The 17,935-nt window shown below is 51.1% G+C and overlaps 1 protein-coding gene across 12 annotated transcripts in view; it reads right to left on the reverse strand.

Moving 5' to 3' along the window:
- The window catches only part of TOM1L2 (target of myb1 like 2 membrane trafficking protein), a 142,245-nt gene that overhangs the window by 60,078 nt on the left and 64,232 nt on the right, over positions 1 to 17,935 (reverse strand). For 5 of the 12 annotated variants that reach the window (XM_059668387.1, XM_059668380.1, XM_059668379.1 and 2 more), the window contains exon 2: positions 8,074 to 8,158. The exons of the other annotated variants lie outside the window; for them this stretch is intronic. In XM_059668387.1, coding sequence (XP_059524370.1) covers positions 8,074 to 8,158 — 85 coding nt within the window. The remainder of the gene's footprint in view (positions 1 to 8,073; positions 8,159 to 17,935) is intronic. 12 annotated transcript variants of the gene reach the window in all.

Here is a 17,935-nt window from a genome sequence, read left to right on the forward strand (position 1 = left end):
AGGCTGGGAAACAGACAAAACTTCAGTGGGCTGGGAAGATCCAGAAATTCATGAACATGACCCAGGTCAGTGGGTCCTCATCAGAGCCACACATCAAAGCACAGCACTTACCAAATCCACGTGCCTATGCCCTCCTTAGGTAGGACCGGGAGAGGCCTGGCCAACGGGCTCTGCAACCTTCCTGGGGAGGTTACTCAGCCAGGCATTCCTGGCTAATGACCAAGAATTCAGGACACAAGGGGCTGTCACACAAGGCCTCAGGCTGGAGGAGACCTCAACCCTGGAAATTGGGAAAGCCCAGGGAGGGAGGGGCCTGTGGGGCAGCCACCGGGACCCCAGCTTCCCAGAGGTAGAAGTGCAGGCAAGGTGCTGGTGGCTGGAGCTTCCGGGGCTTACACCCTGCCCTTCATAGCTGTGGTGTGAGACCTTTGGCAAGTGACCAAACCACTCTGGGCCTCAGTTTCCTCAACATTAACACAAACTGTCCCTACCATATAGGGCTGTTGGGGTGGTGCTGCATGAGCTGGTGCAATCCAGGGCACGGCAAAGGGGTCCGGCACGTGGCAAGTGCTCAGAGAACGGCTGCGGTAAGGGCAGTGAACCCATGAGACAGGTACTATTGGCATCCCCATTTGTTAATGAGGAAACAGACACAGAGATTAAGTCATTCACCCAGGGTCACATGACAAGTGAGTGGAGGACCGAGGACTCCGGCCCAGGCTGGTGGCTGCAAGCTCCACGCTCCTCACCCGCTGCACTCCTTTCCTATGCTGCCTACACTGCCCTCCGGCCAGGGCGTCCCCTTCCTTCCCCTGCCATCCACCCTCACTTGGCTGACCGAGGACTCCACTTGGATGTCACCTCCTCTCAGAACCCTTTGCTGCTGCCGCCCCGGCTGGGGAGCTGCCCGCTCTAGCATCTCTCCTGACCTCTGAGCGTCTTTCTCAAGCACCGTTCCGTTGATATGGTTCTATTGTTCACCTAGCTAACACGTTTGTCAGAACCACTGTGTGCACACTACGCTAGGTGCTGGGATGAAATGGTGGCAAAACAGTTTCCGGCCCTAACCGGTTTGGCTCAGTGGATAGAGCGTCGGCCTGCGGACTCAAGGGTCCTGGGTTCGATTCTGGTCAAGGGCATGTGCCTTGGTTGCGGGCACATCCCCGGTGCAGGAGGCAGCTGATCGATGTTTCTCTCTCATCGATGTTTCTAACTCTCTATCCCTCTCCCTTCCTCTCTGTAAAAAATCAATAAAATATATTTTTAAAAAAGCAGTTTCTGGCCCTAGCAGGTGTGGGCCAGTGGTTAAAAGGCCAGTCCTCACACCAAAAGGTCTGGGATTAGATTCCTGATCAAGGGTTGCAGGTTCGATCCCCGGCCCCTGGTTGGGGGGCATGTGCAGGAGGCAACCAATCGATGAGTCTCTCACATCCATTTCTCTTTCCCCCTTACCTCTCTCTCCCACGCCCTCTCCCTCCCTCCCTTCCACTCTCTCTAAAAATCAATGAAAAAAATATCCTTGGGTGGATTAACAACAACAAAGTGGAGTGTGCAGTGTAGGGGGAAGTGGGGATGAGACAGCCCTGTGACAGGTCCCGCAGGTGTGGAAGTGTAACCTGTGATGAGAGTGCGTACAGAACAGGGCACTGTGAAATCACATAACGGGGATTTTTCCAAATCAGGAGGGAGGGGTGTCAGGGAAATGAGACAAGTGAATGAAAGAACTAGTCAGTGAGAGGGAGAGGCGTGAGGAGGGAAGAGAAGGACACTAGGCCTGGAGCCCCGAAGCGGGAAGGGGGCAGGGTACCCACCGTTAGCCAGGCTTGCGGGGAGAGATCTTGGCAGTGACCTCATAGCAGAGGCAAGGCTAGGACACCCCCAGGAAGCACCGGGGGCTCTCTGGAAATAGAGGAACAGGAGTGCGGGACACTTCAGGAAGAAAGCGCTTTGAGGACACGCCTGCAGACCCTTTGGAAGGAGAAGGCCACATTCTAACACATTTACATGCATGCCCCTCCCATTTGTGGCGAATGGCAAACAGGGCTATGGGAAGTGCGAGGGGCTGAAGGTGAGGGCCCCAAATAGAGTGGCTGGAGGGCCCGGTCATCCCACAGGGTCTGTGAAGGATTTCACAGGAGTCCCTTGTTAGCAAGGGTGTAACTTCGAGAGTTCTGAATTCCAAGCCCCTCTGCCTGCAGCATGGAGAACAGACAGAGGGGAAGAGGCCAAGGCAGGGGGACTACCCAGGGGACAGCTCTTTACAGCCCGGCTGTGCCTACCTCTCTAGCCTCTGTTCCAGAAAATCCTCTCCCCACTTCTTCCCTGCACACCCAGACCTCACCTGTACACCGCGCCCCACCCCCCATGCTGCCCTTGCCATGCACCCTTAGCTACACAGCACGCTTCTCCTCTTCCTGCCATCCTTGGGCTCAGCCCAAAGCCCGCCCCTCCAGGAGGCACCCACCGCCTCTGAGTCTCAGCAATGGGCACACTTCTCTGCCACAGCCCAGCTGGTCCTGCTTGTGAGTGCCCCACTCACCAGGGCATCTGGGCCTCCACCTGTGGGGCCAACAAATGTGGCTGCACAGCTGGATACACAAGTAAATGAGTGGCATCCGGAGTGGACGTAAAGAAGAAAGGCCCGAGTGGGGCTGCAGGAAGAGCCCAGTGACTATGGCATCAGACATGCGGAGCCCCAGGTTTTGATTCCGTCTGTGAGCCAGACACGAGCTGATCAGCCATTTAGACGGCAGAAATAGGTCAACTTTCACCAACGACTCCCAAACGCACATCTCCAGCCCAGGCCGCCCCCACCTCCAGACCTCTCTGTGCCATCGCCCTGTCAGCATCGCCACTGCACCTAGTCGGCTCCATCCCTGCTATCTTGACTCTTCCCTTCTCTCACTCCCGAGGGCACATGTCACCCGTTCCCCCTGTATCAGCCCCTTCCCATTTCCTCCTTCATCCCAAGGAGGATTCCTGTCAGAGCCAGCCCTTGGTCTCTTTCCAGCCAGGCCATTCTGAACAAGGTAGCCAGAGTGATCTCTTCAAAATAAAAGTCAAACCACGCCCTGCCTCTGCTCAAATCCTCCAAGGGGTTCCCGGCCACCTGAGGTGAGCCCGAGGCCCTGTGGTGCCGGTGTCACCTGGATCCTGGACATCTCTGACCTGACACCTACTCCTTGCTCACTCTGTTCCAGCCCCACGAGCCTCCTGGCTATTCGTTTTAATTTTTTTGTTAATCCTAACCTGAGGATATGTTTTCCATTGATTTTTAGAGAGAGGAGAGTAGAATGAGGGAGGCGGGGAAGAGAGAGAGAAATACCAATGTGAGAGAGACAAATTGATTGGTTGCCACACATGCACCCCAAAAGGGCTGGGATAGAACCTGCAACCAAGGTACATACCCTTTTAAAAAAATTTTTAAATCTTTATTGTTGAGAGTATTACAGATGGCCCCCCTTCTCTCCCCCCATTGCCCCCTCCCTCCCATTCCTGCTTTGCCCCAGGCCTTCACCATCCTATTGTCTGTGTCCATAGGTAATGCATATCCTATACTAATAAAAGAGAAACATGCAAATTGACCACACCTCCTCTACATCCAAGCCATGCCCACAGGCCAATCAGAGTGACTATATGCAAATTAACCCAACCAAGATGGTGGCCGGCAGCCACAGAGCTGGAGCAAGCAGGAGGCTTGGTTGCCCCAGTGATGGAGGAAGCCAAGCTTCCCGCCTGCCCTGGCCGGCTGTGGCCTCCGCTCAAGGCAACAAAGTTTCAATTATAGAAGATAGATAAAACCCAGATACCTGCTTCCAGCCAGCCTCCACTGGGAGCTTGGGTGGCTGGGGGCTGTGGCCAGCCTGCAAACAACCATCAGCCCCTCACCCAGGCTGGCCAGGCACCCCAGTGGGGACCCCCACACTGAAGATACTGTGGCCAGCCTGCAAATAGCCATCAGCCCCTCACCCAGACTGGCCAGGCACCCCAGCAGGACCCCCCACCCTGAAGGGGCTGTGGCTAGCCTCAAACAGCCATCAGCCCCTCACCCAAGCTGGCCAGGCACCCCAGCAGGACCCCCCTCCCTGAAGGGGGTGTGGCCAGCCTGCAAACAGCCATCAGCACCTCACCCAGGCTGGCCAGGCACCCCAGCAGGGACCCTCACCCTGAAGAGGCTGTGGCCAGCCTGCAAACAGCCATCAGCCACTCACCTAGGCTGGCCAGGCACCCTAGCAGGACCCCCCACCTTGAAGGGCTGTGGCCAGCCTGCAAACAGCCATCAGCCCCTCACCCAGGATGGCCAGGCACCCTAGCAGGACCCCCCACCTTGAAGGGCTGTGGCCAGCCTGCAAACAGCCATCAGCCCCTCACCCAGGATGGCCATACCCTCATGGGGTGAGGGTCCCCACTGGGGTGCTTGGTCAGCCTGCAAACAGCCATCAGCCCCTCACCCAAGCTGGCCAGGCACTCCAGCGGGGACCCCCACCCTGATCTGGGACACCCTTCAGGGCAAACCAGCCAGCCCCCACCCATGCACCAGGCCTCTATCCTATATAATAAAAGGGTAATATGCAAATTGACCCTAACAGCAGAACGACTGGTCACAATGACACACACTGATCACCAGGGGGCAGACGCTCAATGCAGGAGCTGCCCCCTCGTGGTCAGTGCGCTCCCATAGGGGGATCTCTGCTCAGCCACAAGCCAGGCTGATGGCTGTCAGTACAGCGGTGGTTGTGGGAGCCTCTCCTGCCTACTCAGTAGGACTAAGGATGTCCGACTGCAGCTTAGGCCTGGTCCCCGCTGACAAGTGGACATCCCCCGAGGGCTCCCGGGTTGCCAGAGGGATGTCTGACTGCCAGCTTAGGCCCAATTCCCCAGGGAGTGGGCTTAAGCCAGCAGGTGGTCATCCCCCGAGGGGTCCCAGACTGTGAGAGGGCACAGGCTGGCTGAGGGACCCCCCCCCCTCGAGTGCACAAATTTTTGTGCACTGGGCCTCTAGTCTTACCTAATAGACAAACATGTAAATTGACTGTCCCTCTGCTACGATCACCAGCCAATCAGGAGAGTATGCAAATTACCCCAACAAAGATGGTGGTTAATTTGCATACATAGGCATGAAGTGGCGGAGCGGCCAGAGCAGCGAAGACTGAAGGCTCCAGCCAGAGCGAAGGCCTGGGTTCTGGGTGCCAGAGGAAAACTGGTGCTGGCAGCCAGGGGAAGGGAAGGCTTATTGCATGAATCTCTTCGTGCAATGGGCCTCTAGTATGCATATAAGATCTTTGACTAATCTCTTCCCACCTCCTCTCCCCACTTCCCTATGAGATTCATCAGTTTGTTCCATGTTTCCATGCCTCTGATTCTATTTCTTAGATTCAATTGTTGATAGATATGCATTTATTGCCATTTTATTGTTTGTATTTTTATCTCTTCTTTCTTCTTTTCTCCTCCTTCTTCTTTCTTCCTTCTTCCTCCTTTCTTTATTCCTTCCTTCTCCTCCTCTGTCCTCTCCTCCCTCCCTCCCTCCTCCTCCTATTTCTTTTTCTTAAAGAATACTCTTCAACATTTCATGTAATACTGGTTTGGTGGTGATGAACTCCTTTAGCTTTTCCTTGCCTGTGAAGCTCTTTATCTGACCTTCAATTCTACATGATAGCTCCACTGGGTAGAGTAATCTTGGCTGTAGGTCCTTGCTATTCATCACTTTGAGTATTTCTTGCCACTTCCTTCTGGCCTGCAAAGTTTCTGCTGAGGAATCAGCTGACAGTCATATGGGCACTCCCTTATAAGTAACTAACTACTTTTCTCTTGCTGCTTTTAAGATTCTCTCTTGGTCTTTAACCCTTGGCATTTTAATTATGATGTGTCTTAGTGTGGGCCTCTGTGCTTCCTGGACTTGTAAGTCTATTTCTTTCACCAGGTAGGGGAAGTTTTCTGTCATTATTTCTTCAAATAGGTTTTCAATATCTTGCTCTCTCTCTTCTCCTTCTGGCACACCCATAATGTGAATGTTGGTACACTTGAAGTTGTCCCAGAGGCTCCTTACACTATCTTCATATTTTTGGACTCCTTTTTCTTTTTGCTCTTCTGATTGGGTGTTTTTTGCTTCCTCACATTCCAAATCATCCATTTGACTCTTGGAATCCTCTACTCTATTGGTGAATCCCTGTATATTATTCTTTACTAGAGGCCTAATGCACGAAGTTCATGCAAGAGTAGGCCTTCCTTCTCCCGGCTGCCGGCACTAGCTTCCCTCTGGCACCCGGGACCCAGGCTTCCCTCCAGCCACCAGCAGGCACCCAGGACCTGGGCTTCCCTCGCAGCCCTGGCTTCATCCAGAAGGTCGTCTGAAAGGACATCTGGTCTAATTAGCATATTATGCTTTTATTATTATAGATTTCAGTCAGTGTATGCTTAATTTCTGAAGGTATGTACCCTTGATCGGGAATTGAACCTGTGACCCTTTGGTTGACAGGCCAACACTCTATCCACTGAGCCACACTGGCCGGGCTCCTTGCTATTCTTGAAACACACCAAACACCCTCTGTCCCAGGACTTCTGTGCTTGCTGTTCTCTCTGTTGAAAAGTTCTTCCCTGGTATAATCCTCACACCTCACCCCCTGGTTTATCTCAACTCTTTGTTCAATGTAACTTATGTAAGGCTTTCCTTGATTATTCCATTTAAAAATGCTAATTACCAGCCTTTTCCATCCCCAGCTTCATTTCTCTCGATAGTCTTATCACCAGCTGACCATGTCGCCTGTTCTAGTCATTATTTTGATGGCCTTCCGCCCCACCCTGGCCTGTCTGCTCCTCGAGGGGAGGGAGTCTGTCTGCCCTACTCACTGGTGTGTCCTCAGGACTCACACGCAGGCCAGGCACAAATCATTTAGTGCCTATTTGTTGAATGAAAGCAGGACCAACCTTAAGAGGCTGGTCCCCAATTTATACATTACAAGGCTGTAAGTGACAGTGTCACTATGCAAGCTGAGGGCTGCCTGAGTCTAGGCTGGTGATGGCGAACCTATGACACACGTGTCAGAGGTGACACGCGAACTCATTTTTTTGGTTGATTTTTCTTTGTTAAATGGCATTTAAATATATAAAATAAATACCAAAAATATGTCTTTGTTTTACTATGGTTGCAAATATCAAAAAATTTCTATATGTGACACGGCACCAGAGTTAAGTTAGGGTTTTTCAAAATGCTGGCATCCCAAGCTCAAAAGGTTCGCCATCACTGGTCTAGGCTGTTCTTCTACCACTTTGGAGATAGTTTAAGACGACATGGCAATAATAAATTCCATTTTTATGGTGTGGCAGAGGGCCAAATATAGACTACTTTGGAAGAAGTGTAACTAGAATGCAGCTATGATGTAGAAGAGGCTGTATCATGCTTAACAATAAGCACAGACTCAGTGGCTCAGAGATGCCCACTGCGGAAACACCAGGCTGCTCTGTGGGCACTCTCTCTGACTCCTGGGGCCCCAGCCCAGCAAAACATGGCAGAGACAGCCTCACATCTGCGAAGGGAAGGCAGAGGTTAGGAAGGAGTGGGGGCAGGGGTGATAATCTGGCTATGGAGACCAACGACTACCGGGAACCAAGTAACCAAGCAACTTCATTTTCACTTATGAGTAAAGGCAGGTTATTAAAAAGAGGTTTTCAGGGCTCTGACTCAGCACTGCCATTGGGGAAGTGGGGGCGAAGTGGATAGGAAGAGGAAAGATAATTAAAGAGTGTCAGCGTATTGCCTGGGCCAGTGTGGCTCAGTTGGTTGGAGTATTGTTCCATGCCCCAGAAGGTCGCAGGTTCGATTCCGGGTTAGGGCACGTACCCAGGTTGCAATTTGATCCCTGGTTGGGGCATGTACAGGAGGCAATGGATCAATGTATCTCTCTCATATCAATGTTTCTCTCCCTCCCCTTCTCAATTTTTTAAGAAAGGTCAGCATATTAAATGCCAAGGCAAACAGATCGAAAACAAAACACCAAACATCCTTAAGCCCTGCCAGGCTTTGAGTGACACCCCGGAACTGACAAGCGTCACAGCAGGGTGGGGGAGCACACCTACCCTTCCTCTGTCTCATTGACGATGTCGCAGATCTCCATGTTCAATGTCCAGTCCTCGCTTTGCAGGGAGCCATCCGTGGCCTTTTCTGTAAAGTCAGAGAGAAAGCTGGTTTACATTTCTCCTGAATGAGGGGCTCTGGCAGGAACCAGAACCACCACATTCTCCCAAACAGATGGTCTGAGTCAACAGAGCAGTTCTAGGGTTCTGTTTTCACAAGAGAACAGCCAGCGAGAGAGAGAGCTGGGCCCAGAGGCTCATGTCATAACACTGTCCTTCTTTCACCAAACTCCAGACTGAGAAGCTCTTGAAGGCCTAAGCTATTAAAAATCACCCAAAACTCTCAACTCCTCCCATTCAACAGACAACCACATCTTCCTGCACAATGCCAGGCCAAAGCAGCCACAACCCCGAGACACAATGGGGAAGGCTGGCGTGAACAGATTGGCCACACTGGGCACCTGGGCACCAGCTCTGCTTTTAACTATGGCAAAGTAGATAGTTGCCATTAATGACCCCTTCATTAATCTCAACTATATGATCTACACCTGGGACGGGGCCCCAGCCCCCGGATCGGCCCTGCCGTGTGTGCGACCCGGGGAGGCGGGGCAGGGATCAGGCCTGCCATCTGCCACCTGGGGAGCAGGCCTAATCCAGCAGGTGGTTATCTCCCGAGGGGTCCCAGACTGTGAGAGGGCACAAGTGGGGCTGAGGGACACCCCCCCACCCCCCCTCCCCCACCAGTGCACACATTGGGGGCCTAGTCACCAGCTCTGCTTTTAACTATGGCAAAGTAGATAGTTGCCATCAATGACCCCTTCATTGACCTCAACTATATGATCTACACCAAGCATGTCAAACTCGCAGCCTGCGGGCCGCAGGCAACCCACAATGAATATTTTTACAGCCCAGCCAATATAACAGTATGTAAGAAATGTTTTAATAAAAATTTCATAACTTAATTTTTACAATATCCTGTTATACATAATTATTAATAATGAACTACAACGTTCACTAATGACTGATTACTATAATTGTGTTGCATTCATTTTCCTCATGTGTCTTATGCGCAGGCGCACCATTTCTCTCCACTGATACCAGCAGCGAATATTTTAGCAGCAGATGGCCACATCATTAGTCTTGGACTGACTTGTTTGGTGTGCACAACAGGAAATATTTCACTTTTGGAGAACAAGAATAGGTTTATTTGTGTTACGCTTATTAATTTGTGCAGTTATCCAGTGTCTGGTAAGTTAATGTTCAAGACAAAATATTAATTTTTATTAAAATGTTCTATTATTTTATGTTAACGATTACTCATTTATTTCAGCCCTTTGTATTCAGCATGTCTCTATTGAAATAAACCTATATTTCTATGAAAATTGAAGCTTTTATTTTTTTGTGCCTACATACACTTATACCTTGTTTATTTGGCCCACGTTAGCCTTTGAGTTTGACATGCTTGGTCTACACGTTCCAGCATGATTCTACCAACGGCAAGTTCAAAGGCACAGTCGAGGTTGAGAAGAGGAAGTCTGTCATCAGTGGAAAACCCATGCCCATCTTTCAGGAGTGAGAGCCCACCAACATCAAATGGGGTGAAGCTGGTGATGAGTATGTTGGGAGTCCGCCGGTGACTTCACTACCATGGAGAAGGCCGGTGCTCACTTGAAGGGGCAGCCAAGAGGGTCATCATCTCTGCCCCTTCTGCGGATGCCCCATGTTTGTGATGGGTGTGAACCATGACAAGTATGACAACTCCCTCAAGACTGTCAGCAATGCCTCCTGCACCTCCAACTGCTTGGTGCCCCTGGCCAAGGTCATCGATGACAACTTTGGCATCGAGGAGGGACTCATGATCACAGTCCACGCCGTCACTGTCACCGGAAGCCCGCGGATGGCCCTCTGGGAAGCTGTGGTGCGATGGCTGAGGGGCTGCTTCTACTGGTGCTGCAAGGCTGTGGCCAGGTCATCCCTGAGCTGCACAGGAGTTCACCACTTTGCCTTCCCCTTTCCCAATGTGTTGGTGATGGATCTGACCTGCTGCCTAGAGAAAGCAGCCAAATAGTATGACACCGAGAAGGTGGTGAGGGTTGCAAGTTCGATCCCTAGGAGGGGGCGTGCAGGAGGCGGCCAATCAGTGATTCTCTCTCATCATTGATGTTTCCATCTCTCTCTCCCTCTCCCTTCCTCGCTCTGAAATAAAATTTTTATAAAAAGAACAAGGTGGTGAAACAGGTGTCAGAGGGATCTTCAAGGCCGTCCTGGGCTACACTGAGGACCAGGCTGTCTCCTGTGACTTTAACAGTGACACCCACTCCTCCACCTTTGATGCTGGGGCTGGCATTGCCCTCAGTGGCCACTCTGTCAAGCTCATTTCCTGGTCTGACAATGAATTTGGCTACAGCAAGAGGGTGGTGGACCTTATGGTCCCCATGGTCTCCAAGGAGTAAGAGCCCCTGGACCAGCAGCCCCGGCGAGAAGAGGGCCCTCGGCTGCTGTGAGTCCTGGCCCCAGACCGATCTCCCGACACACTGAGAGCCTCCTGGCCCCCACCGTTTCTACCCCAGAACCCTGGAGAAGGGAGGGGCGAAGGCAACCCTACCTTGTCATGCACCCAGCCGAACGAAGAAACAACAACAACAACAACAAAAACCAGGGAGACGTTAAGTTTACTAGCCCACAGGTTTTGGAGCCAAACTACCTGGGTTTGAATACAGGCCCCACCACTTACTAGATATGTGACTTAGGCAAGTTACTTAACTTGTAAGTGCCCGATTTCCTCATTGTACACAAGTGAAAACAACAGTACCCAGCCCATAGAGTTGTTAGGACAATTCAGTGAGTTAATATATGTAAAGCCCCTCGAATAGGACCTCACACAGAGTCAGTACTATCAGGTAGTTGCTATCATATTAAAAATCAACTTCAGTAGTTGAAAAAACTACATTTCAAATAAGGGGACAATAGAGGGAGACACAGCTAGGCATGTCATCAGGTGCTTCATGTACAGTATTTTATTTCATCCAAGAAATGAATTCCTGACCACTCAGTGGGAAAGGACAGTCTTTTCAACAAATGGTGCTGGGGAAACTGTATACCCATATACAAAAGAATGAAATTAGACCCTTATCTTACACCACAGACAAAAATTGACCGAAAATGGATAAACGATGTAAACCTAAGCTAAAGCTCTTAGAAAAAAACATAAAAGAAAGCTTTGCAACATGGGATTTTATAATAATTTCATGGATATGACACCAAAAGAACTGATAAGTGGTTAATATCCAGAATATTTAAAGAATTCTTACAACTCAACAATAAAAAACACACCCAAAAGAACAACAAAAACACAACAATTTGAAAAATGGGAAAAGAAGCAGAACAGACATTTCTCCAACTTTTGTACACTGTTGGTGGGAATATGAAGTGTGATAGCTGCTATGGAAAGTAATATTGCAGGTCCTCAAAAAATTTAAAAAGAAATACCATATGATCTAGCAACTCCATTTCTGAGTATATACCCAAAAGAATTGAAGACAGGGTCTCAAAGTATATTTGTACACCCAGATTCATAGCAGCGTCACTCACAATAGCCAAAAGGTAGAAGTAACCCAAGTGTCCATCAATGAACAAAGATATAACCAAAAGTTGGTACATACATACACTGGAATATTTTTTGGCCTTAAAAAGGGAAGAAATTCTGACACATGCTACAGCATGAATGAATCCTGAGGACATAATGCTAAGTGAAATTAACCAAACAGAAAGAGAATACTATATGATTCCACTTATATGAGGTACCTAGAATAGTCAAACTCATGAGACAGAAAGTAGAATGGCGGCTGCCACAGGGTGGGGAGAAGGCAATGGGAGTTGTTAAATAGATACAGAGTTTCAGCTTTGCAAGATGAAAAAGTTCTGGAGATTGGAACACTTTAAAAAGGTTAAGATGGCCCTAGCCAGTTTGGCTCAGTGGATAGACCATCAGCTCACAGACTGAAGGGCACGTACCTTGGTTGCAGGCTCAATCCCTGGTACTGGTCTGGGCACGTGTGGGAGGCAACCAATTGATGTCTCACTCTCACACGGATCGATGTTTCTCTCTCTGTCTCTCCCACTCCCTACCACTCTCTCTAAAAAAATCAATGGACAAATATTCTTGGGTGAGGATTAACAACAAAAAAATGGTTAAGATGACAGATTTTATGTGTATTTTAAGACAAAAAAAGACCTTCTAGGGTAGGCATTATTTCCTCCCACATTTACTCAACTGATGGATTGATTTGAGAGAGAGAGAGAGAGAGAGAGAGAGAGAGAGAGAGAGAGAGAGAATTTGTTGTTCCACTTGTTTATGCATTCACTGGTTGTTTCTTGCATGTGCCCTGACTGGGGATCTAGCCACAACCTTGGTGTATAGGAACGATGCTCTAACTGAGTTACTGGTCCCTCCCACATTTAAAAAGAAGGAAATGAGGTTCAGAAAGGCTGGGGTCTTGACCAATCACATAACTGAATTGACAACTCAGAGTCCCAGTAACTGAATAGAACGTGTGGACCCTGAGGATAAGCCGTGGTAAGACATATCTCAGGTCTGTCTATCTCTGGAGCGTAGGCATTTGCCTGCTACTGCCCCACCTGCTAGCAAAGGTGGGTTCAGATATGAAGCTGATATCTTAGAAGAATGCTAAGCCTGCCCCACCCTAACTGTACGATTCATGAGGGACATCACCACCACCATTTTAACCAAAGCTTCATACAACCCACACTGATGCTCAATAAACAGATGACCGCTGCACATGCTGGGAGTGTCCTTATGTTCTAGATGTGGCTGTGGAGAGGTGCCACTTGTCTTTTATATAACATACCAGAACTCACACATGCAAACAAAGGCTGTACTTACAAGCAGCAACCACACACTCCAAAAATACTGCCATTGCTCTAAACATCTGTGCACTAGCTTTCATTCTGCATTAAAAGGCCTCATTGTTTAATTTTTGTTGTTAATCCTCACCTGAGGATATTTTTTCCACTGATTTTTATAGAAAGTAGAAGGGAGGGAGGGAGGGAGGGAGGGAGGGAGGGAGGGACTTGGATGTGAGAGAGATATACTGTTTGGTTGCCTCCCACAGGAGCCCTGACTGGGACCAGGGATGGAACCTGCAACCAAGGTATGTGCCCTTGACCAAGATTTTAACCCTTGATTCTTTGGCACACAGGCTGACACTCTAATCGCTGAGCAATACTGGCCAGGGCTCATTGTTTCCATTTTTACCAAGAAACGTATCTGCAACTTTTTCACTCTCTTTACTCATTGCTGTTGGCACCCAAAGACTCTTTACTCCCTGAAGAAGCAAACCCATCCCCAAATAGTGAGATCTGCCTTGGACAAATGCTATGCAAGCAGTGGACTGGGCAGGGCGCTCAGAAGCCTCCATGATTTTCGGAACCCTTAACCAGAGTCCACAGATGGTGCCAGTCTGGCAGGGACAGAGGCAGTATTCGATGTCTGCCTCCAAGAACAAAGTGTGCGTGTGGAGAGGGGGAGAAAGGAGAGAGCCCACATGAGAGGCTGCTCAGAGCCCGTCAGGCCCCAGAGGCGGCTCGCCTCCCCCTACTGCGCGCATGTGGAAGAGAGGCCACAGCCCACTGCCAGCGCGCCGCACCCTGGACCTGCAGGGAAATTAGAGTCAGAGGAGGGGGGCAGCCAGGGTGGGAAGGGGAAGGGGAGGGGTAGGCACCCAGGAAGAATGGAGCAAAGCACCAGGCTAGTCTAGAGGGAAAAAGACTGCGGGCAGAGGCTACAGGAAGCAGACGGGCAGCAGGAGGCAGCCCCTAGCAGTGGCAGCAGCATGCTGCCAACCCGAGTGCTTTGCCCAGAGGCAGGAGGCCCGGCTTCTAGGGGCTACGGCAGGGCTCCTGAGCAGGCTGTGTGAGGATGAACTGATCTGTGCCTCCAGCCCTCTGCTCTTCCTGCTGCACGGCTCTGAGCAGCCCTCTCCTTCAGGTGTCCACTCCCCGGAGATGTGACCCACTCCCACAGCCACACGCAGCAGCGTGCCCGCAGGCCCACATCCAGCAGCCTCCTCAGAAGGTCCCTCCGAATGCAGCAGCTCCGCCTGCGGGCGGCCGGGCGGGCGGCTGCTCCCAGCCAGCGAGGGGAGGCCCCCTGGCTAAAGGCCTGCACTGTCACCTGTCCCTGTCCCTGTCCCAGTAAGGACTGCAGCACAGACTTGCGGGAAAGAAAGTACTGAAGTTGCACTTTGGTACGGCCACAAGGGACACTGTCTTAAGAGGTTAATAGAGGAAATATTAAATCAATGAAATCCCATTTCCAAGTTCAGTTTAGCAGCAGAATCCATTAACCTTATACTCACCCTCTGTCTTCCTCTAAGAACACCGGGGAGAGGCTCAAAGGCAGGGTAACTTATCCTCAGGGCAGTGCGTTCTATGCACTTACTGAGACCGAGTCTTCAAGCTAAAAGATATATACTTATTTTGATTATGAAGAACCACCCCCAAAGAATGCTTCTTTCTTTTCATTTTGCTTCAAACGCCACACAAACATAACAGAGGATATCCGGCTCCGCTAAACAGTGAGGGGAGGAAGGCTGACAAGGAGCTCAAATCAGTTCTGATTTTACTCTCCTCGTAAAAACCGTCCCAGCAGTGGGGCAGAGCTGTGTCTGATTCCCTGGAACGGCAGCCACGCTGTGGGCTCCCTCAGGCCGCCCTGTCCAGGGCAGAGGAAGCAAAGTTCAAGCTCATCTCTCTGGCCAGGTGAACCGTCAAACCTGAAATAAATCCTGCGCCACAGAAGCACAGGCTCCGGGAAGCAACAAAGCAAGTCTCCTACCAGCCACCCCAAAGGTGGATAAAGGCCCAAACCCCGGTGACCCTGGTTGCAAAGGGCTGCCCTCCAGAGGTCTTGGTGACATGCTGATGGCTGGGGACAGGACAGGGCTGAGCAGGACAGGCCGTGCTGGGCAGGGCAGGGCAGGGCTGAGCAGGACTGGGCAGGACTAGACAGAACTGTGCACAGCAGGGCAAGACTAGACAGGGCTGAGCAGGGCTGGGCAGGGCTGGGCAGGGTAGGGCTGAGCAGGGCTGGACAGGGTAGGGCTGGGCAGGGATGGACAGGGTAGGGTTGGGCAGGGCTGGGCAGGTTTGGGGTGGGCAGAGCTGAGCAGGTTAGGAGTGGGCAGGGCTGGGCAGGGTAGGGATGGGCAGGGCTGGGCAGGGTAGGGTTGGGTAGGGCTGGGCAGGGTAGGGCTGAGTAGGGCTGGGCAGGGTAAGGATGGACAGGGCTGGGCAGGGTAGGGCTGAGCAGGGCTGGACAGGGTAGGGCTGGGCAAGGATGGACAGGGTAGGGTTGGGCAGGGCTGGGCAGGTTAGGGGTGGGCAGGGCTGGGCAGGTTAGGGGTGGGCAGGGCTGGGCAGGTTAGGGGTGGGCAGGGCTGGGAAGGGTAGGGTTGGGCAGGGCTGGGCAGGGTAGGGCTGAGTAGGGCTGGGCAGGGTAGGGTTGGGCAGGGCTGGGCAGGGTAGAGCAAGGCTGGGCAGGGAGAGACACAACTCCCATTAAACACTCAGTGCAAAAGAATGTGTCATCCGTATGCTGTTGCCATGACGTTTTCTCTACCCAGAAAAGGCTGCCTCCTGCTTGGTGTGGGCTGAGGGCCAGGATGCCCTGAAGCCTGGCCCTGACAGCAATGACAGCACTTTCTCAGACATGGTTTCTCTGCCTCTCGCCCCACCCCTCCCATGCAGTTTGAGATCCAAGGCAGTCCTGGTGGGAGACACCTCACGATCCAGCTGCTTTCTATACTTTGGTGTTAAATACAGTGACTTCAGAAGCAGCCAGCACCAGAAGGCAAAGGAGTGATGGTTTTAGCATTTTACACTTAGCATCATCCTTTTGGTGAAAATGGAAAAAAAATCAGCCGAATTATCTACCTCTCCAGCTATCAAGGATATCGGTAGGAGCCCAGAGATGCTAGCATAAAGGAATGGCACCCGGGATAGCTTTGTACCACGTGTGGCTGGGCAGAAAGCTCATCTGACATCATGCACCAATAATATGAGACAAACCCCTGGATTACTATACGCTGGTGAGGCAGGTTGGCATCTACCAGTCAGGCAGAAAGAAAAATCAACCCCGACATGCTACAAAAAAACCATTACTGCCTATTGCTTCAGATTCCCGACATGCTTCACGAATGTCAACTGCAGCTGCTGCCCTTCCACTGAGGAGACGAGAGAATGAATTCCCCAAACGCACCCCACTTTATAGGATGTCCTTTGCTATGACGCTGTCCCGACTCCTCCCTCACCCCTCTTAAAAGGAAGGAAACTGGGCCAGAAGGAAGTACACAAATTACCATCTGACCAGTCGGCAGACAACGGAGGCAGTTTTCTCTGTAACTTTAAGGCAAAATACAACCCCAGGGCCCCCATGTCATTTGCTCAAGATTGGCAGGGCCTGAGACGTGCCGTGTACTGTCCCTGCAGCTGAGGAGAGGGAGAGGTTAAGACTCTGCCTTCAGAGTTCAATATAAGGGGCACAGCAGCTGGGCAGGCAGCCCTGCAGCAGTGCAACCTGGGACAGAGGACACGGCACTCTGAGCGGCTCTGATGCCTGGGCCCTGGTGCCAAGGAGCTGGGAGGAAGTTAATGGCAACTCCGCCGCATACATTGTGACATGTCTCTTTAAGCAGAGCCCAAGGGACAAGAGAAGCCAGAATGAACCAGCCAGAGATGGTGTGACGTTCCAGAGGAGTCCCCTAAGCCTCTGCCCCTCATTCCCAGCTAGAGAGAGCGGCGGGGGAAGGCATGACACTGAGCAGTGGCTCCCAAACTCAGCTAGAATTAGCAGAAAGACTTTAAAAAATATTCTTGCCTGCCTGGCCAGGTGGCTAAATTGGTGGGAGCGTCATTCTATACACCAAAAAGGTTTTGAGTTCAATTCCTGGTCAGGGCACATACCTGGGTTGCGAGTTTGATCCCCAGCTGGGCGTGCACGGGAGACAACCGATCCATGTTTCTCCCCGCCCCCTTCCTCTCTCTCTCAAAATCAATAAATATATCCTCAGGTGAGGATTTACAGTAAGAAGAAACTTCTTGCCCGCGTCCATGCCATGCCTTCCAGTCAGAGCCTCTGAGGCCCAGGTGTTGACCTGCTCTCCCAGCTCCCCAGGTGGCTCAATGAACAGCCGGGGCTGAGAACCCTAACTGAGGGGGAAGGCTGCTAACACAGCCATTCAGCTGACATACACAGGCTGCACGGCTACCACGTGCTGAATGCTGGGGACAAAGCGGAAGACGAGGCAGACTTGGTTCCAGCCCTCCCGGAGCGCACTGCCCAGAGAGGGGGCGCCCAGGGACCTGGCTGTTCCGGGCCCGGCTCTCCTACGGACGACCCTGAGCTCCTGGACTATTTATCCCCTTTTCTTCCCTGGGCCTCAGGTTTCTTGTCGGGGTGACAGTCTGAATGATTTCCAATCCCCCTCCCCCCCCCCCCGTCCCCTCCAGCTTCCCCATTACACTCTGACAGGTTGGCCTATGTACACTTTTGCATGATTTTGTTGTAAAATCTATGTAACAAAAAATTTACCATTTAAAGGTAAGTGTCCAACTTCATTCTTTTGCATGTGAATATATAGCTTTTGCAGCACCATTTTGCTGAAAAGACTGTCCTTTCCCCTGAATGGTTTTGGCATTCTTGTGGAAAATCAATTGATTATGTATGGGAGGGTTTATTTCCAGGCACTAGTCTATTCCATTGGTTCTGTGTCTGTCCTTATGCCGGGACCACACTGTTTTGATTACTTTAGGCTGGAAATCAGGAAGTATGATCCTTTAACTTTGT

This window comes from Myotis daubentonii, chromosome 16 (genome assembly GCF_963259705.1).
Source record: "Myotis daubentonii chromosome 16, mMyoDau2.1, whole genome shotgun sequence".
NCBI classification, from domain to species: Eukaryota; Metazoa; Chordata; class Mammalia; order Chiroptera; family Vespertilionidae; genus Myotis; species Myotis daubentonii.